The 15,892-nt window shown below is 41.6% G+C and overlaps 1 protein-coding gene across 15 annotated transcripts in view; it reads left to right on the top strand.

Moving 5' to 3' along the window:
* Nucleotides 1-9,633, top strand: part of LOC118358962 (C-Jun-amino-terminal kinase-interacting protein 3-like) — a 71,133-nt gene extending 61,500 nt beyond the window's left edge. For all 15 annotated transcript variants that reach the window (XM_035737017.2, XM_035737027.2, XM_035737029.2 and 12 more), the window contains 3 exons: nucleotides 3,022-3,198; nucleotides 7,171-7,317; nucleotides 7,593-9,633. In XM_035737017.2, coding sequence (XP_035592910.1) covers nucleotides 3,022-3,198; nucleotides 7,171-7,317; nucleotides 7,593-7,720 — 452 coding nt within the window. In that variant the 3' untranslated portion in view covers nucleotides 7,721-9,633. The remainder of the gene's footprint in view (nucleotides 1-3,021; nucleotides 3,199-7,170; nucleotides 7,318-7,592) is intronic.
* The last annotated feature ends 6,259 nt before the right edge of the window (nucleotides 9,634-15,892 follow it).

The following is a 15,892-nucleotide window of genomic DNA, read 5'->3' on the forward strand; positions in this document are numbered from 1 at the left end:
GGTCGCCTAATTTGCCAGAATTTTATGTAATTATGACATAACATTGGAGGTTGTGCAATGTAACAGGAATATTTAGACTTATGGATGCCACCCGTTAGATAAAATACGGAACGATTCCGTATTTCACTGAAAGAATAAGCGTCTTGCTTTCGAGATGATAGTTTCCGGATTCGACCATATTAATGACCTAAGGCTCGCATTTCTGTGTGTTGTTATTATGTTATAATTAAGTCTATGATTTCATAGAGAAGTCTGACTGAGCGATGGTAGGCACCAGCAGGCTCGTAAAAGCATTCATTCAAACAGCACTTTAGTGCGTTTTGCCAGCAGCTCGTCGCTGTGCTAAAGCATTGAGCTGTTTATGACTTCAATCCTATCAACTCCCGAGATTAGCTAGTTAGCGGAGTGCGCACTAATAGCGTTTCAAACGTCACTCGCTCTAAGACTTGGAGTGGTTGTTCCCCTTGTTTGTTGTTCCCCTTGGTTGTTCCCCTGGTTGTTCCCCGCAGCTTTTGTGGAGCGATGGGTAACGCTGCTTCGAGGGTGACTGTTCCTGGTTCGAGCCCAGGTAGGGGTAAGGAGAGGGACGAAAGCTATACTGTTACACTGGCAATACTAAAGTACCTATAAGAACATCCAATAGTCAAAGGTATATGAAATACAAATCGTATAGAGAGAAATTGTCCTATAATTCCTATAATGACTACAACCTAAAACTTCTTACCTGGGAATATTGAAGACTCATGTTAAAAGGAACCACCAGCTTTCATATGTTCGGAGCAAGGAACTTACACCATAGTACCCTCCAAGCTCGTCATCAAGCTCGAGACCCTGGGTCTCGACCCCGCCCTGTGCAACTGGGTACTGGACTTCCTGACGGGCTGCCCCCAGGTGGTGAGGGTAGGTAACAACATCTCCACCCCACTGATCCTCCACACTGGGGCCCCACAAGGGTGCGTTCTGAGCCCTCTCCTGTACTCCCTGTTCACCCACGACTCCAACTCAATCATCAAGTTTGCGGATGACACTACAGTGGTAGGCTTGATTACCAACAACGACGAAACGGCCTACAGGGAGGAGGTGAGGGCCCTCGGAGTGTGGTGTCAGGAAAATAACCTCACACTCAACGTCAACAAAACTAAGGAGATGATTGTGGACTTCAGGAAACAGCAGAGGGAACACCCCCCTATCCACATCGATGGGACAGTAGTGGAGAGGGTAGTAAGTTTTAAGTTCCTCGGCGTACACGTCACAGACAAACTGAATTGGTCAACCCACACAGACAGCATCGTGAAGAAGGCACAGCAGCGCCTCTTCAACCTCAGGAGGCTGAAGAAATTTGGCTTGTCACCAAAAGCACTCACAAACTTCTACAGATGCACAATCGAGAGCATCCTGTAGGGCTGTATCACCGCCTGGTACGGCAACTGCTCCGCCCACAACCGTAAGGCTCTCCAGAGGGTAGTGAGGTCTGCACAACGCATCACCGGGGGCAAACTACCTGCCCTCCAGGACACCTACACCACCCGATGTCACAGGAAGGCCATAAAGATCATCAAGGACAACAACCACCCGAGCCACTGCCTGTTCACCCCGCTATCATCCAGAAGGCGAGGTCAGTACAGGTGCATCAAAGCTAGGACCGAGAGACTGAAAAACAGCTTCTATCTCAAGGCCATCAGATTGTTAAACAGCCACCACTAACATTGAGTGGCTGCTGCCACACACTGACTCAACTCCAGCCACTTTAATAATGGGAATTGATGGTAATTGATGTAAAATATATCACTAGCCACTTTAAACAATGCTACTTAATATAATGTTTACATACCCTACATTATTCATCTCATATGTATACGTATATACTGTACTCTATGTCATCTACTGCATCTTTATGTAATACATGTATCACTAGCCACTTTAAACTATGACACTTTGTTTACATACCCTACATTACTCATCTCATATGTATATACTGTACTCGATACCATCTACTGCATCTTGCCTATGCCGCTCTGTACCATCACTCATTCATATATCTTTATGTACATATTCTTTATCCCTTTACACTTGTGTGTATAAGGTAGTAGTTTTGGAATTGTTAGTTAGATTACTCGTTGGTTATTACTGCATTGTCGGAACTAGAAGCACAAGCATTTTGCTACACTCGCATTAACATCTGCTAACCATGTGTATGTGACAAATAAATTTGATTTGATTTGAACTTAAACGTTAGCTTTTTTTACATGGCACATATTGCACTTTTACTTTCTTCTCCAACACTTTGTTTTTGCATTATTTAAACCAAATTTTACATGTTTCATTTTATTTGAGGCTAAATGTATTTTATTTATGTATTTTATTAAGTTAAAATAAGTGTTCATTCAGTATTGTTGTAATTGTCAATATTACAAATATTTTTTTTTAAATTGGCCGATTAATCAGTATCGGCTCTTTTTTGGTCCTCCAATAATCGGTATCAGTATCGGCGTTGAAAAATCATAATCGGTCGACCTCTAATATGTATGAGTCATATCTGTATGCTATTGTTGTGATGAATATTGATCATTTCAGTGACGTAGTCAATATATTAGGTATGGGGTTTTGGAGATGCCTTGTCTCTTCATTATTGCATGTTGATGGCATGTTTTTAGTATTGCTCCTATTTCAGTATTCAGATTTTTTATTTTTTTTCACCATCTGCAAATTCATAAGTGAATGACCACAGGCTTATTCAATGGATTGCCACGTACAGAGAATTGCAGGTGGAAATGTTATGTATAGAGCCACAGTTTCCTATTCTGCATGACTGAGAGGGATGTCTGTACTATTTTGCACATTTCTATTTTAAATGCTCTGTAACGATGTAGCATGCCCAATTGATGAGTCTTATTGGCAAGCCTGCTCTGTGTGTACTATTGTGATTGGATGGTCTCATGCATCAATGTCCTTGTCCTATACGCTGGTCTGTCAGATGTTAGCTGTTCTGATTGGCAATTGACTCCACTCCCATCCCGATAGCCAATAAGGTGTCTCCAACATCGTCCGGCGGCGTGGCCGGGGGTGTGATTCATGTGTATGCGGACGACAACCCAGAGAAAAGCAGCGGCAGCTTCATTCCATACTGCTCCATGGCCCAGGCTCAGCTCTGTTTCCATGGACACCGAGATGCCGTCAAGTTCTTTGTCTCTGTTCCAGGTCAGTTAGTAATCAGAATTTGATTTGATAAAGTTAATTATCCCCTTAAATGCATTAAATCAAATGTGTAGTTCTTGACTAACTAAAAAAGTATTATACCTACTGTCAATACTCTGTGAGGATGGACCAGATTGTCAACAGGGCACTAAAATGCAAAAGTGGTTCACAGTGTTTAATTTGTGGGTATCTATTGGTAAGGTTCTTTAGTACTATGTGACAACAGCTGTAAAAAGGGAATTGTAAATGCAATTGATTGACTGATCTGTTTCTCGTTGCCTGTTTAACAAATATATATATATATACTATATATATATATATATATACAGTACCAGTCAAAAGTTTGGATACACCTACACATTCAAGGGTCTTTCTTTCTTTATTACTATTTTCTACATTGTAGAATAATAGTGAAGACAGCAAAACTATGAAATAACACATATGGATTAATGTAGTAACCAAAAAAGTGTAAGAGGAATGCTTTTCCAACAGTCTTGAAAGAGTTCCCACATATGTTGAGCAATTGTTGGCTGCTTTTCCTTCACTCTGCGGTCCAACTCATCCCAAACCATCTTAATTGGTTTGAGGTTGAGGGATTGTGGAGGCCAGGTCATCTGATGCATCACTCCATCACTCTCCTTGGTCAAATAGCCCTGACACAGCCTGGAGGTGTGTTTTGGGTCATTGTCCTTTTGAAAACAAATGATAGTTCCACTAAGCGCAAACCAGATGGGATGGTGTATCGCTGCAGAATGCTGTGGTAGCCATGCTGGTTAAATGTGCCTTGAATTCTAAATAAATCACTGACAGTGTCACCAGCAAAGCACCATCACACCTCCTCCTCCATGCTTCACGGTGGGAACCACACATGCGGAGATCATCCGTTCATCTACTCTGCGTCTCAGAAAGACACGGCGGTTGGAACCAAAAATATAAAATTTGGACTCATCAAACCAAAGGACAGATTTCCATCAATCTAATATCCATTGCTCGTGTTTCTTGGCCCAAGCAAGTCTCTTATTCTTATTGGTGTCCTTTAGTAGTGGTTTCTTTGCAGCAATTCGACCATGAAGGCTTGATTCCCGCAGTCTCCTTTGAACAGTTGCTGTTGTGATGTGTCTGTTACTTTAAATCTGTGAAGCATTTATTTGGGCTGCAATCTGAGGTGCAGTTAACTCTAATGAACTTATCCTCTGGGTCTTCCTTTCCTGTGGCGGTCCTCATGAGAGACAGTTTCATCATAGCACTTTATGTTTTTTTGCGACTGCACTTCTAGAAACTTTCAAAGTTTTTGAAATATTTCGGATTGACTGACCTTCATGTCTTAATGTAATGATGGACTGTCATTTCTCTTTGCTTATTTGAGCTGTTCTTAGCATAATATAGACTTGGTCTTTTATTCAATAAGGTTATCTTCTGTATACCACCCCTACCTTGTCACAGCGCAACTGATTGTCTCAAACGCATTAAGAAGGAAAGGAAAGAAATTCCACAAATGAACTTTTAACAAGGCACACCTGCTAATTGAAATGCTTTCCAAGTGACTAGCTCATGAAGCTGGTTGGGAGAATGCCAAGAGTGTGCAAAGCTGTCATCAAGGCAAATGGTGGCTACTTTGAAGAATCTCAAATATAAAAAATATTTTGATTTTGTTAGCAGTTGATGTTATTCTTCAATAACACAAACCCCAAAGCAAAGGACAAATCATTGATTTTATGCTGGGAGGTAGATGTTCAGACTCCCCTGTCCTCAGCTTTTCTTCACATAATAAAGAAACAGGATGTAATTTATCACCCCCCACCCTAGCCTGGGGTTGACCAATTAGAAGTCCTTGCAGTACAACTGGGACAATGGCCAAATAACAAGTATCCTGCTCCAGACTCAATGTACAGAACGTAGCACACAAAGCACATGTAGCTCTGAGTTCAGGACTGACATTCCACAGATTCTAAACAACTGTTGAACTGAAAAACAACTCCTATTTACATTAACACTTCCCTATTGACCATCAGTACTCTATTTAGTTTTTAGTAAACTCGTCCTCTCAACCTCTGCATTGTGCATTTATCTTCTAAATATTCTTATAATTTGTTTAACACTTTTTCGGTTACTGCATGATTCCATATGTGCTATTTCATATTTTGATGTCTTCACTATTATTCTACGTGTAGAAAATAGTAAAAACAAATCCTTGAATGAGTAGGTGTGTCCAAATGTTTGACTGGTACTGTGTACGGTAGTGGCCAAAAGTTTTGAGAATGACACAAATATTAATTTTCACAAAGTTAGCTGCTTTAGTGTCTTTAGATATTTTTGTCAGATGTTACTATGGGACACTGAAGAACAATTACAAGCATATCATAAGTGTCAAAGGCTTTTATTGAAAATGACATGAAGTTGATGCAAAGAGTCAATATTTGCAGTGTTGACCCTTTTTTTCAAGACCTCTGCAATCCTCCCTGGCATGCTGTCAATTAATTTCTGGGCCACATCCTGACTGATGGCAGCCCATTCTCGCATAATCAATGCTTGGAGATTGTCAGAATTTGTGGGGTTTTGTTTGTCCACCCGCCTTTTGAGGATTGACCACAAGTTCTCAATGGGATTAAGGTCTGGGGAGTTTCCTGGCCATGGACCCAAAATATTGATGTTTTGTTCCCAGAGCCACTTAGTTTTCACTTTTGCCTTATGGCAAGGTGCTCCATCATGCTGGAAACGGCATTGTTCGTCACCAAACTGTTCCTGGATGGTTGGGAGAAGTTGCTCTCGGAGGATGTGTTGGTACCATTCTTTATTCATGGCTGTGTTCTTAGGCAAAATTGTGAGTGAGCCCACTCCCTTGGCTGAGAAGCAACCCCACACATGAATGGTCTCAGGATGCTTTACTATTGGCATGACACAGGACTGAGGGTAGCACTCACCTTGTCTTTTCCAGACAAACTTTTTTCCCGATTCCCCAAACAATCGGAAAGGGGATTCATCAGAGAAAATGACTTTACCCCAGTCCTCAGAAGTCCAATCCCTGTACCTTTTGCAGAATATCAGTCTGTCCCTGATGTTTTTCCTGGAGAGAAGTGGCTTCTTTGCTGCCCTTCTTGACACCAGGCCATCCTCCAAAAGTCTTTGCCTCACTGTGCGTGCAGATGCACTCACCTGCCTGCTGCCATTCCTGACCAAGCTCTGTACTGGTGATGCCCCGATCCCGCAGCTGAATCAACTTTAGGAGATGGTCCTGGAGCTTGCTCGACTTTTGGGCGCCCTGAAGCCTTCTTCACAACATTTGAACCGCTCTCCTTGAAGTTCTTGATGATCCGATAAATGGTTGATTTAGATGCAATCTTACTGGCAGCAATATCCTTGCCTGTGAAGCCTTTTTTGTGCAAAGCAATGATGGTGGCACGTGTTTCCTTGCAGGTAATCATGATCAGGAAAAACAATGATTCCAAGCACCACCCTCCTTTTGAAACCTCCAGTCTGTTGTTCGAACTCAATCAGCATGACAGAGTTATCTCCAGCCTTGTCCTCGTCAACACTCACACCTGTGTTAACAAGAGAATCACTGACATGATGTCAGCTGGTCCTTTTGTGGCAGGGCTGAAATGCAGTGGAAGTGTTTTTGGGGGATTCAATTCATTTGCATGGTAAAAAGGGACTTTGCAATTAATTGCAATTCATCTGATCACTCTTCATAACATTCTGGAGTATATGCAAATTACCATCATACAAACTGAGGCAGCAGACTTTGCGAAAATTAATATTTGTGTCGTGCTCAAAACTTTTGGCCACAACTGTGTGTGTGTGTGTGTGTGTGTGTGTGTGTGTGTGTGTGTGTGTGTGTGTGTGTGTGTGTGTGTGTGTGTGTGTGTGTGTGTGTGTGTGTGTGTGTGTGTGTGTGTGTGTGTGTGTGTGTGTGTGTGTGTACACATACACACATATATATATGTATAATATTACATTTTTCTGTTTTTCTGTCAGGCAACGTGTTGGCCACCCTAAATGGTAGTGTGCTGGACAGCCCATCAGAGGGTCAGGGGTCCTCGGCACAGCCGGAGGCTGAGGCTCAAAGCATACAGAACGTTCTGGTGCTGAGTGGAGGGGAGGGCTACATCGACTTCCGCATCGGTGAGGAAAATCACACACTCACTCACGCATGCACACACACACTGCCATACACCCAAGTTCATGTGGTGCTCTTTTGAATTCCTAATCGAATTCGTCTCCAGATTCTCTACCCTTCTGCTCTAGTTGTGCACTTGTTCATTTCACTTTATGGATTTAAAATACCAATCCAATGCTTTTATATGTGTGGATGTGCAGAAACACTTCAGTACAAAGGTGACAGACACCGGGCGTGTCTGGTCATGCTAACTGGCTCTATCACTTCATCTGTGTGTCAGGTGATGGCGAGGACGACGAGACAGAGGAAGGGGAGGTGCCGGGGGGTGCCCCGCAGATGAAGCCTGCTGTGTGCAAAGCCGAGCGGAGCCATATCATTGTATGGCAGGTGTCCTACATTCCTGTGTGACACTCCCACCCTCAAGGGTTACCTTGCATCCCCCTGTCCCACTTCTTGCGCCCAGATTATCACCCCCTTCCCCCATCCTAAAACTAACCCACCCCTCCCTGCCCCTGTATCTACCCCTGGTCATGATGGCTTGGGAATGACCCCTCAGCCCCTGTATGTACTATTACACCCATTTTAACTATTGATATCCCCCCAAAAACCTATTGCCTTGTAAGTATCACTCCCCCAGTCCAGTAACTTTCCAAATAGCTTGACTATGACTACCCCCTTCCCCTCCCTCGCCTTGTTTTTTTGCCGCTTCTACCAATGTAATTATTTCCCCCCACCATGAGCCTTGTAATTACCCCTGCCTCCTAACTACCTCCGCTACCCTGTATCTACTCCCTAAAGCCTGGAGTGTGTCTTAAATGGCACCCTAGTCCATATATGGTGCATTACTTTTGATTAGGGCCCATATGGTGCTGGACAAAACTAATGCACTATATAGGGAATAGGGTGCCGTTTCAGACATACTTGTATTTATTTCCCCTGTAAGGACATCTGTATTGACCTTTGACTTGTAATGGCCTGCATCTGCCCCCAAGCTACTCCCTGATACCTACAATCACCCCTAACTCCTCCCTTTCTCACTTTGCCCACCTCTTACCAACATCACAAGTACAGGAACATTAAAGACTACTGCGTAATATAACGCCTCTCCAGGAATTACCCAAGATTTGCAGCAACAGCCAACCAGTAATCCAAAAACTATTTATGGTATGACTTACTAAAAACCCCCACCTCCAATCAGCTCTCAGCTCACTGAACCACGATCGAAACAGAGACAGCTGATTGGTCAAGAGGCATTCAGGGACAGGCAGCTATTGGTCGGAGTGAGTAACACAATCACTAGTCACTCATTGCTGAGTTGAATGTAGAGAGAGAGAGAGACTGACAGTTGATTGGTTGGTTCAAGGTGATTTTACCTCAGCCAGCTGTTAGAAGGTGAGGAGACGTTGTTGAATGTACGTGGGAAAAAAACAGATCAGTCTTGAATGCATTGGCCTGTAAATACAGTGAAATTTGATCAGGAGGTGTGCAGACTCAGGATGGCACCCTACGCCCTCCCTTTATAATGCACTATTTTTGACTAGTTCTTTGTCAAAAGTAGTGTACTATATAGGGAATAGGGTGCCATTTGGGATACAGATGTAGTAAAATTCATGGGGGATGACTGATCCAGAAAAACAGGTGTAGTGGAGTAAAGAGAATCTCTTGATTTGGCATCAGAGGATGAACAGGGATTGTAATTGTTCCACGTTAGAAGCAAGTTTCCAGACAGCCTTATGGACATAGATTGTCTGTGTTTGAGCACATCAAATATGTGATGCATTGTGGGTAAGTTGGGACTGACTGATTGATCTACAAATAATAATGAGTATTTATTTATGATGCAAGGTGATTTGTAGATCAATCAGTCGGCTGCACTGTCGATCAAACCCAAACTCTCCTGTAGAGAAAATGGACAGATAAAGAGTCTCAGTTCTATTTCGGCCTTTGTAAAAACCTAAATCCTCTCAGGTCTGTGAACACCAAATGGGTAAGGGCGTAGGGGAAAGTAACCGTGCCGAAATGTAAGTGTGCCAAATAGTAGAAGGAGAGAGAGAGAGAGAGCCAGGCATATCCTCGAGCTGTGAGCTGATTGGTTCATAACTGATTCACCAACTACCCACTGCTCTAATTCGCTGTTCCCAGACTGACAGTTGGACAGTGAGGTTTGTGCTTGGTCGCCTGTTTTGAGTGACAGCTGTCATTAAGGATTCTGTAACTCTCCAGCCATGCCCAAGGCCCCTCCCCCTCTTGTTCAGTATGTAACTCATATCTCTTTATCTTTGTGAATTAATTATTAAACCTAGTGTGCGCTGAAAACCAGAGGCCATGTTGTCTGTCGTTCTCTTCTCTGTTGGTTGACTTATTTTCAACCTTTTTTAGTGTTTTATGTACTTTTTTATTTTTTGAATTAGGACCAGGATTCTATCTGATTTCAAGGCCAACCTATGCCCCATTTAAAGGTCATTTCCGATTTGCGTTTGCCATGAATCCGGTCTCCGCAAACATTACCTTTAAAAGATGCATAGCCGACAAAATGTGATCGGATTAAGGACTCGATTTAATCTGTATCATAGATTGTGTGATTGAAATTTAAAGGTAATTTCCGATTGAGCCAACATACAGTATGCAGCGTTTACTGTGAATGCAATCTCCACTAATGCGGGAACATTGCCTTTAAATTTCAATCCTGCTGTAGTGTGGAACTTCCACGATACGGATTGAATTGAAGGTATATAAAGAATGTATGAAATGGCATCCTGTAAAACCAAACCCACTTTAAGTAACAAGGACAGTGGTTCAGATTCGGAAGAGTCAGCTCAATTTGATTTGGATCATACCCTGTCAACTTTAGGTACTGTTGCACAGCGGACATTACGTTACATTTTATATCCTGGTTAAAGGTGCGTTGAGTACAGTACAAAGTCTATCACACATACAACCACCCTTAATGCCTATGATATACCTGTAAAAATAAAGGAATGAAATTCATTGAGAAAAAATAAAATAAATGCAAATTCATCCAAATTTATTTGAAGCTGGCTGTCCAACCACATTCAGTGTTTACAAACTGCAGCGCCTTCCTTCTTCACTGTTGGTTCTCCTTGGAAGTTGAAGAGTGTTTTTGGATTATGATGAGGTAAGAAAGCAGTACACAGCTTCATGCATTTTAAGACCTATTCTTCAAAAACCAAGAGGTGTTATGTTACAGACGACATCTTTAAAATTGCTCAAATGAATTAAATAACTACACTGACCGAACTGTGAATGTGTGCCTTCAGGTTAAAACAAAATAAATCCCAATTCATTCATGAGATTAGAGAAATGTGCCCTATGTTCGCCTTTCTCTCTTTGTCAGGGGTTATTGCTAAGTTTCAGAGAGAGCACAATTGCATCCTACATCTATGACCGCCCAGTACATACAGAGAGCAGCAGCAGATATAATACTAAAGAACCTACAGTACAAGGATTCTTCTTGCAGTGTGAGTTCAATCTTTAGGTTAACTCGCTGTGAATCTTGCACCTTGCAATTTAATCCCAATGTCATCTTGTGTAAGTAACTGTAGCAGAGAAGATGTGCGTTGTCATTCATTCATTCAATAAATATTTAATCAAAGCAGCAACATCACTCCTATCACCTACAGTACAGCTGCCTGCGACAGAAAGCCGCAAAGCGATTTTGTATCAGTGTGTGCTTTTAAGTGTCTGTGAAGAGGGTGAGTGGGTATGATCAGTGGCCATAAAAGTAGACCTACGTTGATAAGCGCTTGACTTTTTCCACATGTTGTGTTACAGCTTGAATTTAAAATGGATTCTATTTAGATTTTGTGTCACTGGTCTACATACAATACCCCATAATTTCAAAGTGGAATTAGGTTTTTAGATATTTTTACAAATTAATTAAAATAAAATAAACTGTCATGTCTTGAGTCAATAAGTATTCAACCCCTTTGTTATTGCAAGCCAAAATAAGTTCAGGAGTAAACATGTGCTTAACAAATCACATAAGTTGCATGGACTCCCTCTGTGATATAATAGTGTTTAACATGATTTTTGAATGACCACACACACACACACACACATATCTGTAAGGTCCCTGAGTCGAGCAGTGCATTTCAAACACAGATTCACCACAAAGACCAGGGAGGTTCACTGCCAGGGAGGTTCACCACAAAGACTCACTGCTGTACTCGCTGCCAAAGTTGATTCTAACATGTATTGACTCAGGTGGATGAATACTCTCTGCCTGGGATACAACATAGCACCACCACCTTTGAAGGTTTTCATCAACCTCTGCCCAGACTTAAATAGCAGTTCAAAGAACCTCCACTAGGGGAGACTGTAGCATCCTCAAACAAACAAAAAGGAGACACCGGAGTGCATGATTTCAGCCAGATCCTGCCGGAACAGGATCCGTCCGGCACCTCTCAGTTTTGGACTTGTTTCGTTGCGGAACCCATTTGCCAAGATCCGGTACCTCTCGCGGCATGAAAAATACGTTTCACTGTTTGCAATGTAAAAAATAAAAGCAATCAGCGTTAGGCTAATTCAAGTTGACTGCTTTGTAATTCTCATGGTTGCCCCCTAAAAAAACATAATGTGAATAATTGATTCGTGTTGGGCTGGACCGTTTAATGTTTTGCCCAACATTGTAGCCTGTATAGACCAACGCATGGCCATTGCTGTGTTGAGAAAGAAGCGCGCCTGTATCTCGCACAGAACTAGAATGAGATTCACTTTCTATATTTCTCCCACTCTCTACTCTGATAGACATGAGCCTGCAACTCTCATCATTTATTTCCTAATATGATCATAGCCGCGCAAAGGGTTTGTTAGAGTTGCGTAAATTCGAATCTGGTATCAGGATAAATATAACAATGAGCCACCGATTTTATACTTTGTATTTTTTATTAGCTAAGTAATAAATGGCAAATGCAACTTTCGTATATACGGGCTCACTGTAATACCACTTGGGGCAGAACAGGGAACTGACAAGACGTATGTAAAACAGTATTCTTTATACTGTGATAGACAGTTCCAACCCGTCTGTTGGCCTATCACAGTAGAGAATGGGCGTGGTTTAAACTTGCTCAGCCTATTGCAGGCGCTCAGGCGGGTCCCCGCCTCTTGGCGCTTCTGTTGATAGATGTAACTGTTGCTTGTGAAGAACATCCAGGCTCTCATGCTCCATACCGTTATCTCGCACCTGGCTCCTGTTATCTAACAAAAGACGGCTTGTTCTCGCAACACCCCGCTCTGAATGTGCCCCCCAACTCATTGCGTCTTCTGTATTTTACAGAATTTACAGAATATTTTACAACTTTGTAAGATACAGCAAGTCACACCATGTGCTCAATATTGTTACATACAAACACAAGGACAAAGCATCTGCTGGGCTGTTATCTACAGTTTTGCAACATGCAGGTCACACCATGTTACTCAGTTCTTGTCACACACACAAACAGGCAAGTAGCAAGCAGTTGTTTAATCTCATAATGATGCTCCAGTGCACAAATGCAGACACCTCACACAACCAACATCAGATAATATTTAATCATATATATGGTAAATAATAATGTAAAACACAGGATCCAACAGGTTCTGGAGGTGCGGCAGCAGCACTCTTGATAAATTTTAATCAAATCACATGTTATTTGTCACATGCGCCGAATACAACAGGTGTACCATAACAAAAATAATACATACAAGTTATATAATTACTGCTGTCTGTTCAGAAACAAATTAAATGCATTAGAATAGTGCACCAGGAGTAGGCATATAATTTAGCCACAGATTATCTTTTTTTTATTTTTTATTTCAATTGCCTTAGCTGTGGATTGTGTGTAGCCCACTCATGAGGCATGCCTAAAGTCGGGAACACGCGCGGCAAGTCTGTCAGTGAACAGCATGCAGCTAAAACAGGCTTTTACCAAGTAAAACAAGAGAGATAAGCTTTTGGCACGAGCACATTGGCCATCGCGGGTGAGTAAACTGAGCATCAATGGGTATAATTTCCTCATACTGTACAATATGTGTGTGTCCACACACCTACAGTAGGTCTAGGGCTGAGCTATTGATGGATTGAGGACAAGGTCGTTTTTATTGATCTCAGATTCTGTTTGTCAGTGTCAAAGTAGCTTTGTCATTGCGATCATTTGTGAGGTAGTAAAAGTCTCCAGTCATCTAAAATTATATAAAATTGCATGAAATGCATTTATGAAGGTCACATTTTTTTCCAGAACCCCTAGGCTACAAACAACTCCCCATGTGTGCAACTTCTTTCTGTAAGCAACTTCTTACTGATCTATGTCGGTTTGCAAAATAAGTTATAATGCATGCAGTGTTTTATTATAACGTTTTTTTTCTCCTGTTCTGGTACCTCAGTGTACCACGGGTCACCCCCCTATCTGGCTCACTTTTTGTTCCAGCACCTCCCAATTTACAAAATAAGCACTGCCATATGCTCTCACTCACATCACTATCTCCTTTGGGAACATCACACTCATGCACGCACACACGTAGCATCTTGTTACATTTCTCAAAATTAGGCATCCACTGACATGGGCTCAGATGTATGTACAGTTATTTTCTGTGTGGTGGAAAATTAGTTGAAAGGGAGAAGAGGATGTGATTTCTTGTGGCGGGAGAGCGGCACAGATTTAGGAATTAGTTCAGCATTGCCATGGTTCAACAGCTTAAAGCATTCATTAACATGCTCCCAAAGACAGCAAGACATTCAATGACTCATGATTATTATTGTAGACTATAGGCTACTCCTGCATCTACCTTGTACAATACTGTAATCATTAAAGTAGGGTATCCATCCACATTTTAATCAATTAGATAAATAATAATATAATATTATTGTAGAAGAGCTAGACTAGCAGTAGAAATTGAATGGGTTAAACTGATGCAAGAGTTGGGGATAGAGGATGCATCTGTCATTAGTAATGTTTCACAGTAAAAATTCACTAACTGGGCAATGTCAGAAATGACGACATGTCAAACTAACCACACTTTTTACAGAAATAGCTCCTTTTTTTGCCACAAGGTTTGAGAATATGATTCAGCATCAATGCTAATTTGGCTGAACAGAGCCGACCTCGTCCCGAAAATAGTATATAGAGGAGAGTGCCTTCCTTAAGAGGGTATGATAGTGCTACTTGACTTATCACCGACAGACAGCTTGATACTTCAACTATCATCAACCTAAAAGGTAATATCTGACTTTCATACTCTAGAACAATTGTATCTCTTGACTTCTGAACGAGACATGCTGAGACAAATACCCTCTACGCTCCTTGTGCTGAATACATCCACTTCCTAACCGGAGTGGATAAATAGCATCAGTGGTGTTGGGGCTTGATCTCGAACCGTTCTCTTCACTAATCAGTAAATCATAGTACAACTTCTAGTAGGAGAAACGGATACATATCTGACTTTCATACTCGAGAACAAGTGTATCTCTTGACTTCTGATTTCTGAACGAGACATACTGAGACAACTACCCTCCACACTCCTCGTGCTGAATAAATCCACCTCCTAACCAAGGTGGGTGAGTAGCAAAGGTGGTGTTATAAGTTTTTTTTGTCTCAAACCGTTCTCTTCACTAATCAGTAAATCATAGTACAACCTTCTAGTAGGAGAAACAGATACTAAGTGATTGGATAAGCATCTGGAGAAATTGTGAGTGGAAGAACATACTCCTTGGGGACCAACCAGGTCAACCTAAGGTAATTAACCGCTTGTTGTAATACATATATAAGGCATTAATACTAGTAAGTGTTTTGATGATTGTTGATGTTATAGATTAAGGACAAAGAGGAAACTGTAATAATGTGTACAACTGTGTGACTTGCAAACATTGAATAAAAAGTAGAAACTAGACCCAAAACCCTAGGGGAGAGAACGCCTCTGACACTCCAGTTCTAGGGGAACAAGTCCAGTTTCTACACTAAAGACAATATGATGGTTTGGACAGAATAATCATTTTATTGCAACATGTATCCTCTATATTAATACTCAAGTAGTATTAGTCGACGGACATATACTGTAAATCGTAACTAAGGTATAGCTTGTGTGAGTCTAGATATAAGAGCATACAAGGGGAAAGCGAAAGTAAAACCCAGAGGTACTCTAAGTATGATTGATATTATCTAAGATCCCGAAACATGGCACCACAAAGGCTAATCTCTGAATAAAAGGGCAGGATACATATCCAGGCCAGTCCGGCGGGCCTGTGAGTCACCTGTTAACCGGGTGACATAAGAACTTGAGTGAGACGACTTGTAATCACTCTCGAGGGGGGTACCTTAACCGTCTTCTAGAAAAATCCCCTAACGCGACAAACACTAAACTTAACCCTTACCTTAACCATTTTACATTTCTACTTGATTGAGGTAGGGACATATAAGGATCCCAGATAGCATGCACCCTCTGGGAAATCCTATCCTAAACTCCTCTACTCTGCTGAAAGTCATGGACACAACTCCTATTGATATACTGGGAACTTGTAACAACACAGTCTGTGATTGGCTAACAATGTTTAGATCTATATACAGCGAGATAAGATAACGTATCATC

Source organism: Oncorhynchus keta, chromosome 26 (genome assembly GCF_023373465.1).
Source record: "Oncorhynchus keta strain PuntledgeMale-10-30-2019 chromosome 26, Oket_V2, whole genome shotgun sequence".
Lineage (NCBI taxonomy): Eukaryota > Metazoa > Chordata > Actinopteri > Salmoniformes > Salmonidae > Oncorhynchus > Oncorhynchus keta.